This window comes from Melospiza melodia, chromosome 30, assembly GCF_035770615.1.
Source record: "Melospiza melodia melodia isolate bMelMel2 chromosome 30, bMelMel2.pri, whole genome shotgun sequence".
Lineage (NCBI taxonomy): Eukaryota > Metazoa > Chordata > Aves > Passeriformes > Passerellidae > Melospiza > Melospiza melodia.
In genome coordinates, this window is record NC_086223.1 from 3,006,290 (window position 1) to 3,032,023 (window position 25,734).

The 25,734-nt window shown below is 49.6% G+C and overlaps 2 protein-coding genes across 9 annotated transcripts in view; one reads left to right on the plus strand and one right to left on the minus strand.

The window, feature by feature from the left end:
• Positions 1-410: 410 nt before the first annotated feature.
• On the minus strand, positions 411-15,486 carry CAVIN1 (caveolae associated protein 1). The gene is made up of 2 exons (XM_063179138.1): positions 14,838-15,486; positions 411-2,750 (listed from the first exon to the last, which is right to left on the minus strand). The coding sequence occupies exons 1-2, from the start codon at positions 15,255-15,257 to the stop codon at positions 2,085-2,087; spliced, it is 1,086 nt and encodes a 361-aa protein (XP_063035208.1). The 5' UTR covers positions 15,258-15,486; the 3' UTR covers positions 411-2,084.
• A 2,747-nt stretch (positions 15,487-18,233) lies between these two features.
• Positions 18,234-25,734, plus strand: part of ATP6V0A1 (ATPase H+ transporting V0 subunit a1) — a 32,095-nt gene continuing 24,594 nt past the window's right edge. For 4 of the 8 annotated variants that reach the window (XM_063178879.1, XM_063178877.1, XM_063178873.1 and 1 more), the window contains exons 1-5: positions 18,491-18,632; positions 18,727-18,805; positions 19,730-19,827; positions 20,339-20,467; positions 24,759-24,841. In XM_063178879.1, coding sequence (XP_063034949.1) covers positions 18,516-18,632; positions 18,727-18,805; positions 19,730-19,827; positions 20,339-20,467; positions 24,759-24,841 — 506 coding nt within the window. In that variant the 5' untranslated portion in view covers positions 18,491-18,515. Of the gene's footprint in view, positions 18,316-18,490; positions 18,633-18,726; positions 18,806-19,729; positions 19,828-20,338; positions 20,468-24,737; positions 24,842-25,734 lie in introns of those variants that run through there. The other 4 variants (XM_063178878.1, XM_063178876.1, XM_063178872.1 and 1 more) reach the window with 2 other exon arrangements.

A 25,734-nucleotide genomic window follows, 5' to 3' on the forward strand; every position in this document is an offset into this window, starting at 1 on the left:
GATGGATCCCTGTGGGGATGGATCCCTATGGGGATGGATCCCTGTGGGGCTCAGCGTGTCAGCCCCCACTGCAGTGCTATGGGGATGGATCCCTGTGGGGATGGATCCCTGTGGGGCTCAGCATGTCAGCCCACACAGCAGTGCTGTGGGGATGGATGGATGGATCCCTGTGGGGATGGATCCCTGTGGGGCTCAGCGTGTCAGCCCCACACAGTAGTGCTATGGGGATGGATCCCTGTGGGGATGGATCCCTGTGGGGCTCAGCGTGTCAGCCCCACACAGCAGTGCTGTGGGGATGGATCCCTGTGGGGATGGATCCCTGTGGGGCTCAGCGTGTCAGCCCCACACAGCAGTGCTGTGGGGATCAGCCCCTCCCCAGCACCCGGTGCCACGGACAGGCCTCACACTGGTGGTTTACAAAAGAGACTTTATTGCTGCGCTGCTGCCTGGGCACAGCCAGGGACAGGCGAGGATCACCCGGGGGCCTCTGCCGCCCTGGCCCCGCAGCTCAGAGAAAACCCGCGTGGAAAAACGGCCCGTGGGCCCGCAGGAGATTGTGTGAGGGCAGGTGAGCTGCGGGCTCACACGGGGCTGGGAAGCACCAGCAGCCGAGAGCCGGTGCCCGGTGCCTCCCACACCGGGAGCCTCGGGGCCGCCGGTGTCTCATCAGGGCTGCCTGCAGCCGGCACACGGAACCGACCGCTCACACCTCCTGTGGGGAGGGAAGCTGGGGCAGGACCCCGAGGCTGGGACAGCACTGCTTGAAGGAAAATAATTCTTTAAAAGTAAAGCAAGTTTATATATTGGGTTATGTGAGCAGCAGCAGCCTCGTGCTGGGGGAGCAGGATGGGGAATGCGAGGCTGGGGCTTGCAGCGGGGCTGAGTATGTGAGAGAAGCTGGGCTGAGCCAGGCAGAGCCCCCGAGGCACCGTGTGCTGCCCTCCTGCTGCCTCACCCAGGGCACGGAGTGAAGCTGCAGAAAGCAGGACACAGGGAGGACGGCACAGGACATGGACATGGGCATGAGCCTGAGCTGTGCCAGGACACCTGCAGAAAGCAGATGCTCAGAAATGCTCCAGGTCCGGTGCTGGGCAGGTGTCAAGGCCTCTTTCTGATGGTCTAGAGCCTCACATGGCAGCAGTGCATCCCACATCCCTCTGGAAACAAGTCCCTAGCCGTGGTGGCTGCTCCAGCATCGCTGCCTGGGTGTCCCCCTCTCCCAGGGCAGCAAGTGTGGCCCCCGCTGCCTGCTGCCAGCACCACTGTGGGTGTGGAGGGAGCAGACCCAGCATGCTGCTCCCTGCCCTGGGACTCCTCCTGCATCTCTGGCAGATCCCTAACCTGTGTAGGAAGCCTGCAGCTTGCTCTGCTCCTGCCACAGCCCCAGGGCACAGCGGGGAGCAGCAGTGAGCCCCAGCTGTGTGACACCCCAGCTGCAGGGTGGCTTTGTGCAAAGGCCACCCAGTCCTTGGGAGGGCAGAGAGGAGCAGCCCCACCTGCCCCAGGCCAGCTCAGCTTTGCCCCGTGCTGCCCAACGAGAGGATTTGCTCAGCTCTTCCGTCCCAGCTGCATCCCAGTTCCTCTGGTCCCCCGAAGGAGCAGCCGGGTTGGGTGCTGGGAGTCTTCTTGCCTGTGGGGTGGCTGCAGAGCCTGGCATTGGGGGGCAGGTGGTGTGGGCTGGTGGGCTATTGCAGGAGGCTTTCTTGACACCAGGTTTTTCTTATGGAGGACTCTTGAACTTTCAGCTGTACAGCTTCTTGGGATCAGCACTCTCCAGCTGGGTCAGGGCCCTGTCACTCAAAGCACATCTTCAGGTGTGGGGCAAGAAGGCTGCAGCAGGAATGGTCTCCAAGGGTGATTTAGTAGTGTAAGAAAAACAGTTCCATGTTGCTAATGTTTATGTGCTAAAACTAAAATATAAAATACACCTTGTACAAAGCAGGCAGGGGATCGGCATCGGCTCTGCAGGGTAAGGAGGATGCATTGTGTACACTTCCCTGGGGCTCCAGGGCAGGGAGAGCTCGAAATGTGAGTGATATTGTGTTCAGCTGTCATCCACAGCCCTCGTGCTCTGCAGGCCTGTCCTACTCGCTGTCACTCTTGTCCACCAGTACCGCGTCGGTCTCCTCCGTGATCTCCAGCAGGGTGTGCATGTCGGGGCTCTCCCCACGCATCAGGTCTGAATTTTCTCCTTCCTCTCCACCGACCTCCACCAGCTCTGTGGCTTTCACCTCCACCTCACCCTCTCTGATTTTCTTGACGTGGAAAGTGAAGGGTGGCACTTTGTAGACGGCTGTCTTGGACCTGGCGTAGATGGTGTGGTCAGGGGTGAAAGACTTCCTCAGTTTGTCCCGAGAGCTCTTCATCTTCTCTCTCCTTTCGTTAGTCACAATTTTAGTGCCCAGTTTGTTCATCCTCTTCTCCAGGTTGTGGCGGGTCTTCTCCAAGTTGTGGCGGGTCTTCTCCAGGTTTTCCTTGGTCTTTAGCTTAGTCTTTTCCATCTTCTCCTTTGAGAATGCCTTCTTGAAGTCATCCACCCTTTTCATGCCGCTCCTTTTGATGCGTTCTGCCCGTGACTCTTCGATAATCTCCTCGATCTCCACCTCCTCATCCGAGGAGAGCTGGATGTGGTCCTCCTCTGCATGGTCCTCACCCACGGGGACCTCCTCACCCTCACCTTCCTTCTCCACCTTTTCACCTTCCTTTAGGGACTTGCTGATGCTCAGTTTAGACGGGAGCTTCACTTCATCCTGCAAGACACAGAGCGGAGCCAGTGAGACACACAGACACCAGCAACCCCAGAGCCAGCCCGTCCTCCCTCCCTCCCTCCCACACATCGGCCTCCATCCAGCTAAACACACCCAGGTACCTCAGGCCTGGGCTCATCCTCCCTCACTGCAGCTGATAAAGTCATTGTGAGGAGGATCTGCTTAGGACTGTCCTGCATGTACCAGGACTCAGGCACCAGCTCTGCTCACCCTAGGCTGGCTCCAAACTCATCTGTGATGCCAGAAGTACAGGAAAGGCAGCCCGGCACTGAAACGGGAGCCTTTTCCCTTCTTCCTCTGTCTGTGTCACAGTCTTGTGCCCTCCAGTTTCATCTTTATCCTGCACTGGCCATTACAGCCCCTCACCCCTGGCTGCAGGACAGTGGTCTTCAGCTCTCCAGCCTGGCCAGGTCCAGCTGTGACCCCGGGCACAGCACAGGGCTGCAGAGGCACAGCCAGAGCTGAGAGTCTGGCCACAGCACCAGCATGCACACTCTGTCCTGGCTGCCCCCAGGCTGCACTCAGACTTTCCCAAGGCCTCAGGATCCAGATGTGGGGCTGGGAATCTCTTGGGATGCAGCAGGCTGCCCTGTTTTTCCTATTTCTCCACTAGGGAATAAGTTAGAGAATTTGCCCAAGTCCATATCTGGAGATAGTGGAGCCAGTGGTCCCAACTCACACAGCCGGGTCTGCAAGCAGACACAGCTCAACTTGGATTCATTCAGCTTCTCCACGAGCCTGAGCCAGCCAAGTTCCTGATCCCAGTGGCAGAGGACAAGCATGTGCCTGGGAGAGGGGCACAAGTCTGGAGTGGGATTGGTTTTCATCTGAGCAGCACATAGCAGTGATTCACCTCTCTGTTCCCAGGACAGGCTGGAAATAGCCCATCACTGTCCAGAGCCTCACAGCTGCAGGGCTGCAGCTCACGCTCGGAAATTTATTGCCCAAGCAGTCAGTTCTAATCTACAGAGCTGGGTGAGAGAGGTGGGAGCTGCCAGGACCAGCCTGTCAGGAATCCAGCAGCAGCCAAAGGGCAATGTGTGGAATGGGCACTCAGCATGCTGAGCTGATGGATTTGCTGAGGTTTGGAGAAGAGCCTGGGCAGCAAGACAGCCAGGTGCCATCCTGAGCCCTGGGGCAGGCAGCAGCAGAGCAGAGCAAGGATGGCATTCCAGTTCTGCCCTGGAAATCAAGGGGCAGCCCCTGGTGCACCCCAAGTGCTTGAAGTGCATGGCAAACCCTGGAACACCAGCAGGGATTTGCCTGCCCCTGGCTTGGGGACGTGCCCAGGGTGACTTTGCTGTGGCACCTCCCATGCTCTGCGTGTCACAGCAGCTGCACAAAGGTGCCAAGAACCTTTGGACAGGGGAATGGCCATTCCCCAGGCATGAGGAGGGGTGTTCCTGGTGCTGTTGTGGGACAGAACATCCCGGTCCCTGCTCAGAGCAGGACAGGACAGCATGTGTGCACACCCTCACCCTGAGTGCTGTCCCACTGCACACCACTGCCCTGCCTCACCAGGGTCACTGCCACTCTGTGCCTCTGGCCTGAGCTCCTGGAGATGCCCTCCTTGCAGACAGGGTGCTGTCCCCAGCCCTCTGTGCTGTCCCCAGCTCTGCCTTCCCTTCCACCCCTGCAGAAGTGACACAACTCATCGAGTACATGACTCCAGCACAGCTTCACCTGCGTCACATCCAGATGCTCTCAGCTGCTTTCTCATTTTTTCCCCAAGCACAGGTACTGTTCCTTGGGCCAGATGAAGTTCTGGAAGCACGAGGGCATCTGGGGAAACTTTTGTGAGCAGTGGAAAGCCAGCTCCATGGGGCACTGGGCTTAGTGAGGATGGCACGGGCTGCAGGGTCTGTGGTGAAAGCACAGAGCTTTCATTCTGGGTTTTCAGGTGCTGGGTGAAGCTCTTCACCCTCCAGATCACAGGTCAAGTCTCATACACTTTGTGGAGATGAAGGTGAAGTGGCCAACATGTGTTTTCTTCATTTGATGAGCCATTTCAGCAGAAAACAATACACACACTCTCCAGAGGGCCAGGTCAGCCCAGGGCAAACCCACATCAGGGGGAAGGCAGGGATCCTGTTCTCCACAACAACACCTGCCAGAGCAATCCCAGAAAATTCCAGGGACCCTGCCCAGCCAGCAGAACATCAGGAACTCCAGCCACTTCCTTCCCTCTGAGGCAACACAATGAGCCAGAACAAAGGCATCCCCCTCTTGCCTGGCACAGCTGTCCCTGGAAATGGGCCATATCCTGGAAACCCTGATCCTATCAGCCCCTTGTGAGCTCCAGAATATGTGTTTGCAGCAAGAAACACACCTCAAACCTCCACGTCTGTCACATAAATAACAACCTTTCCTCACCTTTCCTTGTGCTACACCAGTATATGCAGCTCTTGACTGAATTTTCTGATGGGATGGGATGGGCTGGGCCAGCAGTGCTCCCATCCAGCCTCAGCAGCATCCTGCAGCTCTTCCCTCACAGCCACAAAGACATGGCCAGCAGCAGCTTTGGGTGCATGGCACAGTGGGAGCAACAACCCCTCTTGGGGTGCCTGCAGCTCTCCCAAAGCCTGCACTTCACCTGGAGAGCAGCAACTCTCCCTTCTCCCACTCTGCCAGCCCTGCTCCATCCCCAGAGCCCAGCCCCAGGCTGGCAGTGCTCACAGCTCTGCTGGTGCCTCTGTCAGGAGGCACAGAGGGAGCACAGCCCTTCCCATAGTGAGGATCCCAGCCTCCTCCCTTGGGATTGTTTCCAAGAGCTTTTCTCCAGCTGTGTTTGGGAAACCCTTCATGTCCTGCTCCTGGTTTCTCTCTCTCTCTCCTAGGTATAATTCCTGTATTTCCCACCCTCAGCCCACCTCTTCCTCACTGGTCTGACCAGTATTTAACCAGCTGAGGGATCACTGGAGGGTTTTCAGCAGTGTGCAAAGGGACAGTCCCCAGAGTCCAAGCTCACCTGCATTCAGGGAGCATTGCTGTCGGTTCAGGCACAGCACAGCTGCTGTGAGAACATCCACAGCTCTGGCACATCCTAATGGGGACCAGCCCATTCTGCTGAGCATCCCTTGCATGTACCTGCACCCAGGCACTGCCCAAAGCCCACCAAGAACCTGCCCAGGAGGTTTCTCCAGTGGAGAAGGAGAAGTGGAACTGCCTGGTGTGGGCAGGACGTGCCTGCAGACACAGGCATGGAGGATAATGGGACGTGACTGAAACAACCAGGAACCATCCCAGGCCCATGGCTGGGTGCTGCACAAATCCCTGCTCTGTCCAAGCAAGGCACTATGCTCTCTGCACTTCATTTTACTCATGACTCATCCAGTTGAGCCACATTTTTAACACCAGGCATTCTATTTTTACTCAGAAAACACCGATCCTGAAGTGGGCGAGTCCGAAATCCTGGGTCTTGGCATCCCAGCCTGTTGGGGTGTTCAAAACCTGGCTCCCAATCAGCAGAGTCCCAAACCAGTCCTGTCCTCTCTGCTCGCATCCAACTGGCACAAGGACAGTGAGTAAACAACATTTTCCAGCAGATTTTGTTACCAGCAGCAGCAAACTCCGTGTACAGTGCAGAGCTGCTCCCAGCAGCAGGACAGGGACATGGAGCCTGCATTGTCCCTGCAGCACAGAGCTCCTGGGATGAGCTGTGCTTCGGGAAGCTCCCTGGCACTGGGCCTGTCCATCTGTGGAGTTTGTGGGCACCCAGAGGGGCCCCAAGGGCAGCTGGCTGCCAGCTGCTCTGTGGCCTCCTACTTCAAACAGCCCCGAGCTGTCGGATCCTCAGCAGCCTCTCCCCTGAGTGGGCTTTGCTTTTATCTGACATTGTTTTCGAGTTCCCTGGCAGTGAGTCACCCGCAGCCCACGGCCATGGACACCAGCCTGGTTGCTACAACACACGTAAACACTTCCCCTGGCCTATAAAAAGGCCAAGGAGACGCAGAGCTGAGCTGCATTCCCAGTCAGTGTGTAAGGAACCGAGTCCCAGCACTCCCAGGCACTCTGCTCTCCAGTTGGAAGGTTTTAATGGAAGGTTCTCACATGCACATGCAAATCACATCTGCAATTCATTTCACTCCGTTATTTTTGCACAACTGCAACAGCACAAACAGAGAGTTTGGTTGATGCTTGCAGCAGTAACATGCAGAAAACGACCAGCTCGCATTTCTGGGCTCCACTATGACCAAATCAGGCTGATCCCAACACTTTGTGAGCTGCAGCCCCTCCTGCACCCACCCCGGGCAGCACAGCCTGGGCCTGGCCTCGGGGAGCCTGGGGGAGGATCAGGAGGAGCCTGGGCAGCAAACAGCCCTGCAGGTCAGGTCAGACTGTGCCAGAGAACAAGTTCTGCTCCCGTTTCCATGATAACTGCTCTGCTGTGCCAGGCCCCAGAGGACACTGCTTTGTGCTGACCTCCCAGCAGTGTCATGGGAAGGAGGATTCAGCTATTCCTGAGTAACAACAGCATGCCTGAGAAGCACCCTGAACACAGCACGGCTCAGGAGTGTCCAGATACCCTGCACAGAGGGGCTGTGCTTTCCTCTCCAGTGGAACAGACCTTTTCTGTGGAGACTGAAATTGCTAGTTTGCTAGATCACAAAAAAAAAAGGAGGCTTTTCTTACATCTGACATTCTCCTTAAAAAGGAGTTTTCCCTGGCAGCTTTGAGCAGAAACCACAATTCCTAGACTTGATTCACCCTCGCCTGGCTCTTGGAATATTCCTGTGGCCATTCCCACTGGACAGTGCTGCAAACGCTGCTGGGTGACCCCCAAAGGGCAGCTGGAGCTTGGGGGGTTTTATCCAGCAGCTGCACAATGACAGGAAGGCAAGAGGCCACTGTGGCCTCTGTGGAATAAATGTTACATGAACAACATTTAAAGTCATCACTGCAGTATGGGGAGGACCTGAGTCTGAGCAAGGTGGCCAGATAGAAATGGGAGATGCTGCAGGGGCTGCCTGGAAGTTTTATAGAAGTTTTATGTCACAGTTTGTGCCCTCTGCCTGTTTTACCTGTTTAAAACAACAACTTCAAGCCACATCACAATCACAATCTAATGCTCACAAGAAGCCTGAGGAGGTTCCAGGGCTGCATTTCACAGGGAGAACAGGTGGGATTTGCCCAGTCCCAGCAGAGCCAGCTGCCCCTGGCCACCTGCCCTTTCTCATGCAAGCCACACAGCAGCTCCTCCTGAGGGAAAATCCCAGCTCCTCACACCCACGCTCATGCAGCAAGCACATTAGTCAGAGCAGGATCAGCCTTAAAGGTCTGACAGCCCCAGGCAGCCCCAAGCAGGAGAGAAGCAAAGGCTCGGAATCAGCAGCTCCCAGAGCTTCAGAGGAGGTTCAGAGTGATCTTCAGGGAGTGATCTTCCTGCTGATGAAGCCCTAAACTGCTGCCTCCTCCTGTGTCTTCTGCTGCCCTGGGCCTGTCTCCACGGGCTGGGCTCACAGGGCAGTCCCTGGCGAAGACTCAAGGCATACCCGGGGCATCTTCTCGGGCTAAGATGAGGAAAACTCTGTTTCAATGGCTGGGGAAAGGGAGCACAATGGAAACACTTACCTGTTCCTTCCAGGAATCTGATCGAGAACAACAGTGATCCGGGTTAGCAGAGAACAGGCAGAGAGAAAAGGCACAGGGGTGTGTTTTAGTCAAGGGGGAAGGCAGGAAGCAGAATTTGACAGAAAAGAGAGTCAGCAAAGGTCTGTGAGTGGAAGAGTGTCTGTCTCTGGTTCAGGAGGTTCCCAGAAGACACAGGATCCACTGCCACAGGGCCAGACTCTGCTCAGGATCACAGGGCTTCAGTGTCACCTGTTGGGGACATGTCTCCCTTTGCTGTGGTGTAGCTGAACTCAGAGTTTGTTTGTAAGTGTAAGATCATGAAAAAAGGGTGGTGTGTCATGGACATATTTTATGAAGAATCCTTTTGCTAGGATTTTTTTCTCCTAAGAATCTGAGAGGCCTCAGAAATGAAATGTAAACAATGGTTATCTGCTGCTGTGGAATGCAACAGGTGCATCTGTGATTGGTCTCATGTGGTTGGTTTTAATTAATGGCCAACCACAGTCCAGCTGTCTCAGACTCTCTGGTCAGTCACAAGATTTTATTATTATTCTATTCCTTTCCTTTCAAGCCTTCGGATGAAATCCGTTCTTCTATTCTTTTAGTATCATTACAATATATCATTTTCTTTTAATATAATATATATCATAAAATAATAAACCAGCCTTCTGAAACATGGAGCCAAGATCCTCATCTCTTCCCTCATCCTGGGACCCCTGTGAACACCACCAGAGTGGTGATTTTAAAGCCCAGTGTTTATGGATTGAGGTGCAGAGGCTGCATAGATTGAAGCAGGCGGGTGCAGCTCCAGAACTCTATCCTCTGCTTTTGTCACGAACTGACCTTACCCCAGAGCAGAGCCAGATAATTCCCAGCAGCTCCCAGATCTCTGCACCCAGTGACACAGCAAAGTCAGCCATGGCCTTGACTCTTGGCTTCCAAGGGTTGGACAAAGTTTGTGTCCAATAGTGCCAAGAGGTTCATGAAAAGAGAAGCCTCAAGCCTTAGAGACGAGACTTTTGAGTCCTGCAGTGAGAAGTCACCAAGGAATACTGCTGAGATAAAAAGGTCTAAAATATGAGAGGAGAAAGCAAATCAGGTTGGGATTAGGTGAATGTTAGAGGGATAAATAATTCATTCTCTAGTAGCATCTCCCTGCCTAGCAGAGTCCTCCCAGCCTCTGTAATTCTGGGTGTTGTGCAATTTGCCTGGCACTTATCAGGCACATCCAGTTACCCTGTGTCCTGCAAGCTGTCTGAAAAGCTGGATGTGCCTCAGGAGCTGTGAGAAACAGCCACTGGGGACAGGCACCAGAGCTGGTGCAGAGGAAGGGAGGGAGGGTGGGGACAGGAGGAGGCTGTGCTTGGAAAAATGCTTTTGCCTTTAGTGAGTCAGAGGAGAGGGAGAGCTGTAGGAAACAGAGAAGTAAATAGATTGAGAGTGAAAAGGAGCTTTTTTCTCCCTCTGACAGCATTAACATTTTTTGATGCCATTATCAGTCTGTTTGTACCACTGGCTTTGCTCTCAGATCTGCTCCTCCAGGATAAATCTGCCTGAGCTGATTGATGACTCCAGAGCTGCTCTGAACAGCAAAGCAGCAAAGATGGGGTTTGTGTTACAGATCCTTTGCAGACACTGACGTTTGCATCCTCACATAAAGCTGAAGACTAAACATCCTGAGACTTTTTATTCTAAATATTTGATTTTCCTTTACTGATACTGCACATTTTGTTTCTGCTCTTTGTCCATCTCACAGCTGGACAGTGCACCCACAATTCTTCAGGTGTCCTGTAACTTACAGGAGATTTGCAGAATCAAGAGGACAATCCCAAATGGGATAAAAGAGGGCTAAGCCTGTTGCTGAATAGTTTATAAGTCATTGCCTTATGGGTTGTGCACATGAGACGCCTGAGGGAGGAATTGGTGATAGGAGGGATATTACCTTGGGTTTGTTCTCATGAGCCACTACTCATCCAATCTAACCCTATCCCAAAGGCTGGGCAGCCTCTGGCCCTTTGCTCTGAGACAATTTGTGGCTGCACAGCTCAGCCTGGAACTATAATGGTGAAAGGATTTTAGCAAAGCAAACACTTCTGGCACCAACTGCTTATAAATAATAGCTGAGCAATGAAATATTAATGCAGTTGATACTAGATTGCAACAGAGAAATCCATGCTCCAGAGCTGTCTGCTGGTAGACTGGTAATCTGCACTAAAAGAAATCCTAAGAGTCAGAGCTATTAACATCCTGACTTTTTTTAAGGCTCAGTCTCCTCTGAATTATTATCTTGAATCTCTTATAGTTCCATAATATGCAGAGAATGTGGAAGATTTTTGTACATCAGGATGTTCGTGTGCTGCAATGGAGGCAGCACTGACAGGAGCTGCTTTAGACTGGATTTGCAGTGAGAGTGAAACCTGCTCTTTATTGTAAAGTATTAGCAGAAAATGAATACAGTGGCTGCTGCAATGCAAATCCCTTCCCAGTGGGAAGAGGGATGGATGTTCCAGCACAGAGAGCCTCAGCCAGGTGGACCCAGCTGGTCTTGCAGGAAAAGCACCTGGATACCTGGTGCTGTGCCCATCCCAGTGCTGTCACCAAAATTGCTTTGGAAATTCCTGTTTACTTTTTAATGCTGGAGCTGGGCAGGCAGCACTGAACTGCAGGCACCTCACCCAGCCAGGCTGTCCCTCAGGGCTGTGCATCTCCCTGGCTCTTGTCAATGCTCCCCTGCCATTAAACTCATCGTGAATGAGTTTCTGAATGATTAATTTGAAACAAAACCATGGCTCAGGGAAGCTGCCATTCTGTTTGGGCAGCGGAGAAAAGCTGTAGCCCGGGGGCAGTGGGTTTGTATGCCCTGGGGTCCTTGCCCTGTGCTGCTCCTCAGCTCCCTGAGCTTATCTCTTTTCCCACGCTCTTTTGAGGAGCACAGACCCAAAACTGAGGCAGCTCAGCTCTGAATCTGCCACATTAATGAGTGGGTTTGAGATCTCCCCCTCCTTCTCTCCGTGTGCAGCCTCCCATCCGTATAAGGCCCACGCCAGCACAAAGCCAGGCTGGGCTATTTATATTTCCCTGCCCAGCCCTACCCACCCAACGCTGCATGGCTGGCATCCAGGTCCCACCCAACAGCACAGCCCTTCCCACGGAAACTCACATCTCACACAGCTCAGAGCAGCCACCAAAACCCCCAGAAGAGCAGATGAGCCCCAAGGGAGCCTCCCATGAGGGCAGCGTGGGGAGCACACACTCACACCCCTCAGACAAAGCTGCTCTTCCCAACACAAACACTGCAATTAAACACTGCAGCTTTTCCCAACAAAAACATCCCCAGAGCTCAGCCCACACCAGCCTCAAAATAAAGGACCAGCACGCTTTAGAAATTCAATACTCGGTGTGCGTGCCGAGTGCTGCAGGGCTTTGTCCAGCTGTAACAAAATCGGCCTCTGGCATTTGCAGGAATAAGTTTAATTGTCAAAAAAACACTTTGGAGGGAAATGCCAAGCTTACATAAACTGCCACGTGCTGCTCTCCAGCTCTCACAAAGTCTGGTTTCAGAGCAGTGGCTGCTTGCACAGGACATCCATTATTTAACCACGAACTGCAGTAACCAGCCCCATGTTGAGGATCCCAAAACCAGGAGATTTGGGATGAAGTCACTTTAGTTTGTTTTTATTAGCAACCACTCTCACAGAATTTTTTGGTGCCCTGATTTCTCTGAAAGAGAGGAGCTGGGACAGAGGCACAAAGGAAGCTCTGATGCTGCTGAGCAGTGCAGGCACTCACTGACATCAGACTTTTTAGGAAGGTAAATTCTGCACTGAATGTCTGTGTACACACTGGCCTGTCAAAACTGTCACCCCTGCTTTGGCTCAGCAAGTTTTCAAAAGAGAAAGTTGGGGCAATTTGGAGGGGTATGGTTGTTTTTGAGTTTTATTCTAAATAATTGATTTAATTCCCTATATTAAGTCTATACAAAAACTATAATTCAGAGAAATCAGATCAGCTGCTGACAAAATCAGCTCAAAGAGGGTAAGCAAGTGAGAAAACACAAACATGGATGGGAGTGAGAGTGATGCCTGTAAATGTTCTGCTCAATACCTCCCCTCAGCCAGGCAATGGGAGTGATATCCAGCCCTGCATTTTCTCCCCCAAATTTTGAAACCACCCCAGCAGATATGCTCAGGATCATGCCACAGGTCAGACTTTCCCTGATAAAAATTTGGTTTTCATCCCCTCCTAATCTACAGCAAGCACAACACAATTCTCACAGGCAGTCTGGCCTCCCTCCGAGGTGCAGAAGTTCTTATTTGCACTCCCAAAATAATCCCTCCACAATGGCTGAGACCTCAGGACTCAATGCTGAGAGAATAATCAAACATCAAGGACCAGCAAGGAGCTCATTTATCTTTACCTCTTTTACTTCATCCAGCTGCAGAACTGTGCAATATTGAACCCTATTAGAGCAGGACTCTTGCTCTGCTCGGATCTCTCGTGATGCTGTAAAAAATTATGGAAATTTTACATCTCCAAGGATGAGTTTATGTCTTGTTCTCCAAAAGAAAAGACTAATAAGTCTTTGGACTTTTTGCCACAGCAACTGGAAACACACAGGAGTCACCCCCAGCTTGGGAAAGCAGCTTTCCCTGAGTCAGAGAGGAGCAATCATGTGCTCAGCACCGCAGAATTAATGACACGACCAGTAAAATACCCCACAGACACTTTGGTAGGTGAGGGTCTGAGGAATGAGACACGGAATTAGAGAGTTATTTTGTAATTATTTGGTTTTAACTGTAGACACGGTTAGGGAGGCACAGTGAATGGCTCAGTTAACCCCGGGGTGGACCCCATGATTTCCCTCCAGGGCCGGGTGTGCTCCACTCCCATCGAAGTGCCAGCACGTCCATGAGGGCACAAACAGATCCATTTCACATGGTGCAAACCTTGGAGAAGAACTCCTCACCTGTGCTCTGTGACATTCAAATCACACTAAATTCCATGCTGGGAAATCATCCCAAATCCCAAATCATTTCTTCCCCCAATACCTCCATGATTCCTCAAGCCCCTGGCACAGCCCCTGGCCAAAGGACTCTTTCCAAGGCTGCCCTGTCCTCACCACAGCAGCAGGGACAGGCCCCAAACTTTTAGAAACAGGATTGCTTTTTCATATTCCTAAAGAAACTCTGCTCAGTATCAATAAGGCACAGCAAACCAACACGAACTGCTCATGAAACACTAACCTGCAGATGTTTGGGATGCTTCCCAAGGACCTTGAACCTTGCCAACTTCCTACCTATTTCCGTAACTGACATGGAATGTTATGTTTAAACAATTCCCTCCACTCCTCTCATTTCGCAGTGGCCGTGGCTTCTATTTTGTTTTTCCACGGATAGATTGATACAAAGGGCTTGTAATAAATCCACACACACATATCTGGCTATGGCTGGTTGTGTTTCCTGTATGATCTGAGCCTTTCAGTCGTGATAAAACAACAAGAAGTCCCACAGGTACGTGTCTGACCTCTGAGCCTGTCATGAGCCACTCGCCCTCAAACCTCACAGAAAGGACCATTCTCCCTTTTATTCTGCTTTTTTTCTCTCTCTTCCCGTGATCAGCACTCGAAGCTTCTCCATTTGTTCCTAGCACTGGCTATTATTAACCCAGAGCTTTCAACTGCAGCATTAACTGTTTCACCCACTTTTCTCCCCTGTCCCAGTAGAGAGTTTGCTCTGATGCAGAAAACTAACTGCAGGCAGGAAACCTGTAGAATCACATTCATCTCTCTCTCTCTCCTTGTTTAATGTTAAATGAAAACTCCAACACTTAGTGCAAGGAGGTGAACATCAAGCAAACCAAACCTGTTATTGAGACCAAACAACAAGGAGGCTCAAGGTTTGCAGGATGCAGAAGAAAGAAGATGGGAATTGTACAAGCCCTCAGCAAAGGCCACCCCGAGCACTGCCAAGCTCAGGGGGCTGGGCTGGATTTTCTCTGACAGCTCTATCTGCCCTGGCTGGACAGATTAACCCTGAGGCTGGGGTTACTATCACTTGTTACTAGATGCATGTCACAAATTTGAAATATCATCGGTCTCCACGTAGCCACACACATGGTGTCTCTTGGTAGAAGGCACGTTGGCAGATGGATTTCCAACACCCCCTTCTAGATCCCAGAGTACTATTGCTCTTTATTGAGCTAAGCAGTTAAATCAGGTTATTTTGATATTCTGGCCCGTTGCAGCGAGTTCTTAGGGGTGGGAACTCACGATTGATCCCTATCTGTATTAAAATTCCTGTTAAATGGGACAATTCTGTCAAACTTCGTCTTAGGACACGCAGCAAATGTTAAACCACAAATGAGGTGACGGGGGACGCGCCTCAGCTTGGGCTGCCAGAAAATTTGGGGAGTTTGGGAGAACATGCAGCGTGACGGGACCCTCAGCAAAGAAAACACTCACTAACAGGATGGAAAGACATCGTGAAACACTTTCCTTACCTGATAGATCATGACTTTGAAGTTCCTGCGCTTCAGGAGCTCCGCTTCGTTGGCCTCCAGCTTCTTGATCTGCCCGGCTTGCTTCTCCAGGTTCTGCCTGACGGTCTTCACGTTGACGCTCACCTTGCGCACCTTCTCCAGCATCTTGTTGACGGTGTTGCTGGTGGTGGTGTGTGCCTTGGTCAGCTTGGTCAGCTCTCCCTGGATGCTGGTCACGGCGCTATCCATCTCCTGCTGCCTCTCCTCCAGCTGCGTTTGGGTCAGCTGGATCTGATCCACGGCCCCGATGATCTTGTCCAGCAGGGTCAGCACCATCACGCCGTTGATCTGGTCGGGTTTGATGGGCTCCTCGGGCGCCTGCTCCTCCGAGGTCTCCGAGACGGTGGGCGGCTCGATGATCTGCAAGGTGGTGTCCTCCATGGTGGCTGTCAGTGCAGGCAGAGAGCAGGGAAAGCTGAGCCCGAGGCTGGGCTGAACTCCGAGCTGGGAGAGCGGCCAGGAATGGGGAGAGCAGCGAGCGAGAGGCTGTGCTGAAATCCAAATGGCACAGCCCCGCACAGCCGGCCAGTGGAACTGCCCTGCAAAATTTTCCAGCCTTGCAGCAGGTCATTGGCTGACTCCACCTCAGCTATAGAAAAGGAGCCGCTGCCAAATGCCTGCTTGACCCACCCTTTTGAAATGATTAAAATAGTTGGAGGGGAGACGAGGGCTCTGCATGCAAACACAAGCACGGCTCAGCCAGGAATGCGAAGCTCTGGAGCTGCAGCCGCCCCTGCTTTACTCTCAGTCTGAAGGCGCTGAAGCAACAGGAGGAAAAAACAAAATCCTTTAGTGAACGGCTCGGGAAGCTGCTAGGAAGAGAGTGGGAAGCAAGCAGCCCCATCTGGACACAGCTGTGTGCACTGAAGGCTTTAAACAACTTTTTTAAGGTTTAAACAACTGCACATGCTGAAGTTCAGCTGGAAGCTCAAACCTTCTGCCAATATTTAGGTTTGGGGTTTTTTTTTTCAGGACTATGAGAGCCAGAATTTCAGTATTTTAAAGAAATGTCACAATTTGAATTCAGTAGTAACAGCATGAAAAGTGGACAGGAATCGAAGATACAAGTCTATATCTTAGGAATGCCCCCTCCCATGTACATGCATGGTACATGCAGGGTGCAACAGATCTCCAATCTGTGTGGAGATTTAACTTCTCTGAGTTAAAAATCTCCACACAGATTTAACTCGGAGAAGGATAATTCCCTCCTGGAGTTAAGCAGCTGGGCACTCCCCCTAAAGGAGCTCTCCCAGCTCTGCAATCTTCGAGCCCTCTGCAGGTCCTGTCACGAGAAAAACCAAATTTAAATGTGGGGCACTGCTTGTAAACAAAGCCCGAATTACTCGTGGATTTAGTGGTAAAAAACCCCAAATTATTCAAAACAGGGAGACACATGGAAGGTGCCGCCAGACCTTGCAACAACTCAGCTGAACACGCCAGGAATGTGGAGAAGGAAAAGTTCAGAGGGAACCAAATGCCCACGGCCAGAGCTGCCATTTGGGAAGGCTGTGGGCACACTGGCAAGGTGGCAGCTTTGACAAGGGGTATTCACCCTCAGCACTCCTGCTCTCAGCCTTTCCCACTACCTGGCAAACACCAGGCTCCCCTAAAGGAGCTCTCCCAGCTCTGCGATCCTCGAGCCCTCTGCAGGTCCTGTCACCAGACTTTAAATGCGGGGACACTGCTTGTAAACAAAGCCCAAATTTCTCGTGGATTTCGTGGCAAAAACCCTAAACTATTCAAAACAGGGTGGCACGTGGGAGGTGCCACCAGGCCTTGCAACAAGCCAGCTGAACATGCCAGGAATGTGGAGAAGGAAAGTTCAGATCTTGGGAGTGACCCTGGTTCTGGTTCTGGGGTTGGCTCAGCCAGAGGGAACCAAGTGCCCATGGCCAGAGCTGCCATTTGGGAAGGCTGTGGGCACACTGGCAAGGTGGCAGCTTTGACAAGGGGTATTCACCCTCAGTACTCCTGCTCTCAGCCTTTCCCACTACCTGGCAAACACCAGGCTCCCCTAAAGGAGCTCTCCCAGCTCTGCAATCCTCGAGCCCTCTGCAGGTCCTGTCACCAGACTTTAAATGCGGGGACACTGCTTGTAAACAAAGCCCAAATTACTCGTGGATTTCGTGGCAAAAACCCTAAACTATTCAAAACAGGGTGGCACGTGGGAGGTGCCACCAGGCTTTGCAACAAGCCAGCTGAACACGCCAGGAATGTGGAGAAGGAAAAGTTCAGATCTTGGGAGTGACCCTGGGCCAGACCTTTCTCTGGTTCTGGGGTTGGCTCAGCCAGAGGGAACCAAGTGCCCACGGCCAGGGCTGCCATTTGGGAAGGCTGTGGGCACACTGGCAAGGTGGCAGCTCCCCTCGTTCTTTTACAAGGGGCATTCACCCTCAGCACTCCTGCCAGGCCCAGCCTGCTCTCAGCCTTTGCCACTGGGCTCCTGCCAGGAATGATCCAACTGGGCAACCCTGACATCCCACGGATGCAGAGGGCCATTGTTCACTGACAATGCCCACAGCAGTCAGCACTTTCCCTGCCGTGTCCCTGCCCCATGACTGCTCGCTGTCCCCACTGCCCTGGGCCTGCTGGCTCTGGGATCACAGGATTGCACCCTGGGCCCCCTCAGCACTGTGAAAAATGTGTGTTTTATCATTGGCTTTTGGCAAATATTAAAATGAATATGATATGTGTTATCTTAGAAAATTGTGCTGTATTAATTTTTTAAACTAGTGTGTTAAATATAGTTTTAGGTTATAACAAAATGCTAAAATAAACTATGCTATGGAAGATACTCTTTTTTCTAAAGAAAGGACTCGCACCAAGATAGCAGCCACAGGACACCTGAGTCTTTCAGAGAAAGAGAATTTATTGCTCCGTTATCAGAAGAAATTAACTTCTTCCCACCTAGATGGGCTGGATGACACCATTAGGATTAAGAGGAAGAAGCTGACACTGCCCAGACAGAATCTTGTGTTTGAATGGAATTTATGCATCATCTATGAGATGTATGAATATACAACAGGTTATTGCTTTTAAGGGTTAATCCTTTGTTAACGTGGGTCCTTTTTTGGGCTTATTTTGCCCAGAAAGAGGTACCTGGACTGTCCATAACACTTTGTTTTTATTGTCTCATATTGCCCTAATTCAAATTGTCCAAATTATCATTACTCTAATTATGTTACTATTACTATTACTAAATAACCATTTTATTACCATTAAACTTTTAAAACTCTAAAAACAAGCGATTGGCTTTTTTACACCGTGACGTCACCACGCCGCTCATGACGTCACCCCGGGAGGCGATGCGCCGCCTCTATCATCACTTCCGGGGCGGGGCCGCGCGCGGTCGCCAGGAGACGTGCGCGTGACGCGGGGACGGGAGCCGGCTCTGGTCAGGCGGCGGCAGCGGCGATAGCGACAGCGGGAGCGGCGGCAGGTAATGGCGGGGAACGGGACGGAACGGGGCTGGATGTGATGGGAACGCGATGAGACTGGATGGGGTGCGGACACCGCGCCGGGCTCCCGGTGCAGCCGGGCTGTGGCGCGGCGGCGGCGGCGGGAAGGCCTCGCTCCGTCCCCCCGGCCCGGTTCTCACGGCTCCATCTCCGCAGAGGCCGCGGCGGGAGCGGCGCCGCCATGGGGGAGCTGTTCCGCAGCGAGGAGATGACCCTGGCGCAGCTGTTCCTGCAGTCCGAGGCCGCCTATTGCTGTGTCAGCGAGCTGGGCGAGCTGGGCAAGGTCCAGTTCCGTGATGTGAGTGTCGCCGGGGCGGTGGGAGCACCGGGAGAGCCCCGGGAGCGGGCCCGGTGCGGCGGGCGTTTGCTCAGTGCCGTGTCTCTCCCTGCAGCTGAACCCCGACGTGAACGTGTTCCACCGAAAATTCGTCAATGAGGTCCGGCGGTGCGAGGAGATGGACCGAAAGCTCCGTACGTTCCCGCTGGGGTGGATGTGGCTCTGACGCTGCAGCTTTTGGTTAAAAAAATAAAAATAAATTAAAAAAAAAAACCCTAGGGAAGGCAGGCTGAAGCTGCAAGGCAGCGTTTGGAGCAGAGCAGAGGGGTGTTAAAAACGCCAATCGCTTATTTTTAAAATTTTAAAAGTTTAATAGTAACAAAATGGTTTTTAAAATAGCAATATAATTAGAATAATAACATTTGGACAGTTTGGATTAGGACAATATGAGACAACAGAAACAAAGAGGCTCAGACAGTCCAGGTACCTTTTCTGGGCAAAATAAGCCCAAAAAAGGATCCACATTAACAGAGGATTAACCCTTAAAAGCAACAGCCTGTTGCATATTCATACACCTCATCCATGATGCATAAATTCCATTCAAGCACAGGATTCTGTCTGGTCAGTGTCAGCTTCTTCCTCTGAATCCTAAGGTGTCTTCAGGGCTGAGCAAGGTGGGAAGAAGTTCATTTCTTCTGCTAAGGCAGCAATAAATTCTCTTTCTCTGAAAGATTTAGGTGTCCTGTGGCTGCTATCTGATGCAAGTTCCTCATTCTGTTCTTTAAAAAAATATCCCACATACATAGTTTCTATTCTAACATTATGTTATAACCTAAAACTCTATTTAACACACTACTTAGAAAAATTAATACAGCATAACTTTCTAACATAACACATATAATATTCATTTTAATATTTGCAAAAAGCCAAAAATACATATTTTTCACAGAGGTGAGGGCACAGGCAGGGCTCCACCTCTAGAAAGATAACTCTGGCTAAATCAGACACCTTGGAATAGGAGGTGAAGGAATCAGCTGCTGCTGGGGCCAGGTGCAGTTTGGGGGAAGTGTTTGACACTGAAATATCTGTAATTAACACTTGGAATGCTGTCTCTGCAGGGTTTGTGGAGAAGGAGATTAAAAAGGCAAATATTCCAATCATGGACACTGGTGAAAACCCAGAGGTGCCTTTTCCACGTGACATGATTGACCTGGAGGTAATGATGTGATAAGACTTAAACTAGTATTTGATTCTGGATGGAAATGGGGGAAATTGTCTCTGTGGGTTGATAGTTGCAGGATTTAGTGGCAGGGGGGCATTAACTCAGTCTCCAGCCGTGCCTGGCAGCAGCTCTACCAGCTCACATTGTCCAAATACACAAGTGAGGGTCCTCAGTAGGAATTTCACTACAGAAATGAGCCAAAAACTCCTGGAACCACATGATTTATGGTGCTGGGTCATAAAGTTTATCACAGTTTTATTGATTTGAAGAAGCTCTATCAATCCAGTCCATAAAAGTCTGGCTGAGTGGGAGAAGTCTGCAGATGTGGCAGATGTGGATCTGTGCCACAGCAGGCTGGACATGCACCTGTAAATCCTGTAAAACCTGTAAAATGGAAATCGGGTGGGGATGTGAAACATCTCACTTGCCTCTGTGTGCTGACAGGCTGAACAGCACTCAATTATGGAATTAAGTCCTTTTTCTTTCTCCTTTTCACATCTTCCAGGCCAACTTTGAGAAAATTGAAAATGAGCTTAAAGAAATCAACACCAACCAGGAGGCTCTGAAGAGAAACTTCTTGGAGCTGACAGAATTAAAGTTTATTCTGCGTAAAACTCAGCAGTTTTTTGATGAGGTCAGAATACCGGTGGGGTTGCACACTTGGGGAGCTGGTTCTTCTCATAGAAATTACCATTTTTATTCTCAAATATATTTTAGTTGCTGTTTTGGACAGCAGGGTCATTTTATGCTTTGTTTGAGAAAGCTGCACAAGTTGTTTTCCATTTTTCATGCAGTACACATAGCTACCCATGATTTACCTCCCACAATGCTGATTTGGGCTCATTCTAGTTAAGCAATGGTTTGTCTAAAAATTGTGTAAAATAATTAAGATGTGAGTAGTTTTGAAAGCACATCAACAGTCCCAAAATTTGGTGCTGCAGTGAGCACTGTCCCCAGTGGGTCAGAATTTCTTTGGTGTACATGCAGAGGAATTAAAATGGAGCTGAATTTCTCTTCAGCCTTTAAAGTGTTATGTGGAGACTCATCAGGGTCACAATACAAAGTCCTCTGAAGTAATAGATAAAAAAATTAATTAATTGAGCCTTTGATCAAACCCTGAAGCTTTCAGAGGTCAGTTGTGGAGCAAAGCTGACATTTAAAGTCTTGGACATTTTGTCAAATACCATCTGGGCCAGGAACTGGCAACTTCCACTGGACCTGAGAGCAGCTTCTCCAATATCATTCATGGCACTGACATAAATCCTGCTTGGTAGAAGCCATAACCCTTCCTTGTAAAGCTGAAGCATCTCAAGAGTCTTGGCAGTTCTTTGAGAGAGCTCCTGTGTGTTTTTCTGGACATGTTTTTGCTGAGTAGATGTCCTGTTTCCTCTAATCTCAGGATTTGATCAAAGAGTTCTTAAAGGAAATGGCTCCTGGTTTTTACAAGGGCTATTGTCGAGTGGAGCTGGACTCCTGCACACTTCAGGCCATTTATCTAACAGTTTGTTTTTTGTTGTTTTGGCACAAGATATTGCCTGTTCAGGCACCAGGGTTGGTCCTGTGCCAGTCATAGTCACTGCTGACACAGATAGTGCTGCTGGTGTGAGGGCTGCTGGTGTTGTGAGGTTGATTTTAGTACAAAAAACCCTTTGTCTTCGAGTGCTGGACACTTAAAAGTGTCCATTGGACAAACAGGATTAACCTGATAATCCATTACTTTGCTGTGTTAAAGTAGCACTGCCTATTCTGAGAATCATGTAAAACCAAGTGCTGAGCACTTCTGTATTGAGAATTAATCCCAAATTGGTTTGGGGTGGGAAGGACCTTAAAGCTCACCCCCATCCACCCCCCTGCCATGGGCAGGGACACCTTCTACTAGATCAGGTTGCTCCAAGCCCCATCCAACCTGGCCTTGTTCATTACTGGCCTCTCTGCCCACTGCTCTTCTTCATCTGTGGTGGGATCAAGCTAAATTTAAAGATCAAAATCAATTTTCTAAACGGTCCATGGCAGGTCATCCACAGCCTTACACAAAGCAGCCACAGAAAGCTTAGATATGTCCTGTTTCTTTTCACAGTTTTTTGTAGTAATAAAACAAAACACACCAAATAACATGTGCTGCTCTAGATAAAAGCAAACAGAACAGCTCACAGGTGATGTTCAGTAAAATGTAAGTGTGGACAGTTTAAACCTGCCTCAGCTTTCTGTGCTGGGGGGAGCCCTGAGCAGCCCAGAGCTGCCTCTGCTCACCATCCCAGAGTGGCCAACTTCCTCCATGCTGCACTTGCACAGCACTTTCAACACTTGAAGACTACAATAACTTGTAATTAAGACTGTGTTATTCATAGTTATGAGTTGCACAAGAAATGGCTGACTCTCCAATTCCTTCATGCCTGGCTTTTGCTCTCCAAACTTTGAACACGGTGGGAGGGAGGGTGGCAAAATGTCCCCTTGTTCTTCCTGTGACCATTCCAGCCCAAGCAGCCATTTCTTGTTCCAACACACCATGTTGATGATTATGCTCCTTTTCTCAGTCTTCTTGTCTTTGCTTATGAAGAGCCATATGAGCTGGAGAGATTTCTCTGAGAGCTTTGCCCAGAGTGTGAGCGTAAAAGAAGACTGGAAAAGTAACGGTTAATGGCATGCAGTCCCTTCTTCCTCCCTCTGACTCTTCTGCCATCTGCTTTTCTCTGTTTGCTTTGCATCTGTCACTTCTGTCTGGCTCTGGGTTAATAGGTGGCAACATGAATCCTTTTTAGTTCTTGTGAACGTTGATTTTTGTCCTGTTTGTGACCTGGAAGGGGCTTGAATTGTATGGGTTTGCACTGGCCATCCAGAACTGTCACAGGGCAGGACTGCAATCGTCAGTGGAGAAAATGAACCTTTACTGAGATTTAAGGTGCTGACCTGGATGCTGATCAGGGGATCAATAAGCTATTTAAAAATGTTTAATTATGAAAGCTCTTGTTTTATGCTTCTTGATTACTGTCGTGGAAATGCTTGGGAGATTCCAATCCTGAACTACCTCATCCAGTAAAAACTACTCCACAATAACTCTAACATTTCACTCATTGCTGGCAAAAACTCATATTCAAAGTAGATTTCCCAGAATCCTGTTTTCCTGCACTGGAACTAGATAGTTCTTCCATTTCCACATAGTCTCAATTTTTTATTTCTATTAATCCCCCAGCAGTGTTTTAGTTATCCTTCCTGCTGCAGAGCTGCTGCTGCTGTGCCATTTCCTTCCTAGAATCGTTGTGCTCATCAAATCAGAGTTGTTGAGGAATGAATTTAAGAAACATGGAGTTTGTAATGCAAATAATCCTTGCAAAAGAATGTTTTCTTTTAGGTAAACAGTCTAATCCATTTCTATTTTAATCTGTTTTGCTTTGTAATTCCACCCCCTCTAAGCAGGACTTGTCCTGAATAAAGGACACAGAGCTCAAATGGGCCAAGCTAATTTTAAACATATATAACAAATTCTCTCTCAGGTGAGGCAAATCCAAAGGTGTCACATTGTCCTTCCTTTTTCATGAGTCATCTGCTAAAATGTGCTGCACATCACAAAAGATTACCACAAACAGTGTCTTGGTTACTGGAAATACAATACAAGCCTCTAACAATTGTAACTTACTGTTCTTCAACATCCTGAAATCGAGATGTCAAACAGTCACTGAGATGTTTGGTCTGTGTGTTTCATTTTCAGGTACCAAACTTTCTTATTTTAGTTGTGTTCTCTATGAACTGAATTTCCATTCAGTTTTTGATGTTGCAACAAGTCTCCTTTAAGTTGAAAGGAACAGGAATTCCTGTGTTGCCTTTCCAAGCTGAGTGAAAGGCTCCCTCCCTCATGTAACATCCCAAGCTGCAGCAAGTGTGTGTACAAGCAGTTGAGCTGCTTTTGGTGTCAGCCTTGCAAAAACTCTCTTGTGTATGGCAAACACTTTGATTTGTAGCAGGTGAAGTGTTGGGGAGATTTTTCACTGACATAACTGTTGCCCAAATACAGAGACTGGGGCTAAGTTACTACACTTGCCATAGGTTTTGCAAGGCTGTGCTCTGTGTTTGTGTGGGTGTAATGTGTCCTTGGGTCAAACTCTGCCTTCCAGTGTGATTTAACAAGTTCCCTTGGTGGTTTTGTGGGAAAGAGCTCCTGCATTCCACAGAGGGTAGACTTTGACCCTCTGGTTCTGCTCAGGAACTGTAATCTTTGGCATTTCATTTTATAAGCTGCAGAGGTAGAACTAAATGTGAGGAGGGGTTGAACAAGTATGAAGATGGTGCACAAGAGGATATGATTTGAGCATCCTTGACCTGAATTTCTGACACTTACAAGGTATATTCCTAAGAATTTTGGCATGCAAATTGGTTGAAAAGAAGGACAGTGCAAAACTGTCCTGTTTTAGTGTCTTGCTGGCCAAGAGATGAACCATGTTGCCAGCCTGCTCTGAGCAGTGTTTGTGTGTGATGGTGAACCATAAGGATAAATTAATTTAATATCTGGGGAAATACATGAGTCAAGTGTGTTTCTCTGGTTTGTGCCATTAAAAATGGTTCTTGGGAACATCACTTGTATTTAAAACTTGAATTATTTTTTTGAATTCTGCCTTTCTTCAGACTTACATATCTCCCAACCCCTTTTGTTGCAACAATCCTCAAGCCTTTCTTGTATGGAAGCCCTGCTGAGCCATTCCATTTTTCCTCTTGTTTTTCTCCTTCCATGTGTGATTCTTGCTGTCTTTTCTGTCATCTTGTTCTTCTTTTTGCTGTCTTATTTTGCTCTTCCTTTTCTTTCCTTTCCTTTCTTCTTTTCTTTCTTTGTCTCCCACAACTATCTCCTGGCTCCTCATTCCCTGCATGCCACTAACTGGTTTCATTAGATATTAATTGATTTGTGAATTCAGGCTGAATTGCATCATCAGCAGATGGCGGATCCAGACCTGTTGGAGGAATCCTCTTCGCTGCTGGAGCCGAGTGAGATGGGAAGAGGTGCCCCGCTCCGACTCGGGTAATTACAGTTCAGGGTTGCTGGATCAGGGATTATCAGCAATGCTTTGAGCACAGATGTAGAAACTTTCCACACCAAGCAGATGAAAGCTGATCTAAAACTGGCTTTTGCTCTCTGCTCTTTTCCTGGGGAAAAGGAAATATTCACTTCCCAGTTCATGTTTGTGCTTCACAAGTTTCTCTCCACATTTAACAAACTGTTTCTTTCAAGTTTCTCTCAAGCAGTTAACCCAGTTTGTTCTGTGCAAGCCTATTTGTTTGCTTCCTCAGGCATTCTGAGATCTCAGAGCTTTGTTGAAAGTTGTAGCTACTGTGGGCACATAATGATCTGAAATAACTGTATATCTTTATCAGCTGCTTCCAGGCTTCCTTGTACATGTGGAATACTTTATCTGGACATGGGGTTTGGTCCAGTGAGGTCTGAGTATGAGCCCAGGACATTGTCACTGCCAGCCATGACTGCTGTAACCCTTGCAGCCAAAGTACCAGGACTGTAGGGGAATGAAAGCTAGAAACTGTATATCTAAATGCATTTGTTTCTCCTATAAGCAGTACTTTATATATTTTTTAAAGCTTATTGCATTCTGTTAAAAAACAGAGCCTGTGCTCTGTGCAGTTGTTTTGCTGTGTGTTACCTCTGTGTATTTAGAGGTTGTTCCATTTTGTTTAATTCACAGAATTAACAGAATCACTGGGTTGGAAAAGACCTTCAAGACCATCAAGTCCAACCCATTCCCTGACACCTCAACTAAACCCTGGCACCCTGTGCCACATCCAGGCTTTTCTTAAACACATCCAGGGATGGTGACTCCACCACCTCCCCAGGCAGACCATTCCAGTACTTGGTCACTCTTTCTGTAAAAAACTTCTTCCTAATATCCAACCTATATTTCC

Excerpts from the sequence above, each read along its gene's own strand:
- CAVIN1 (XM_063179138.1), bottom strand. The coding sequence starts at position 15,257 with ATGGAGGACACCACCTTGCAGATCATCGAGCCGCCCACCGTCTCGGAG. Across the intron at positions 2,751-14,837 it reads TCAAAGTCATGATCTATCAG|GATGAAGTGAAGCTCCCGTC; the intron begins GTAAGGAAAGTG and ends TGTGTCTTGCAG.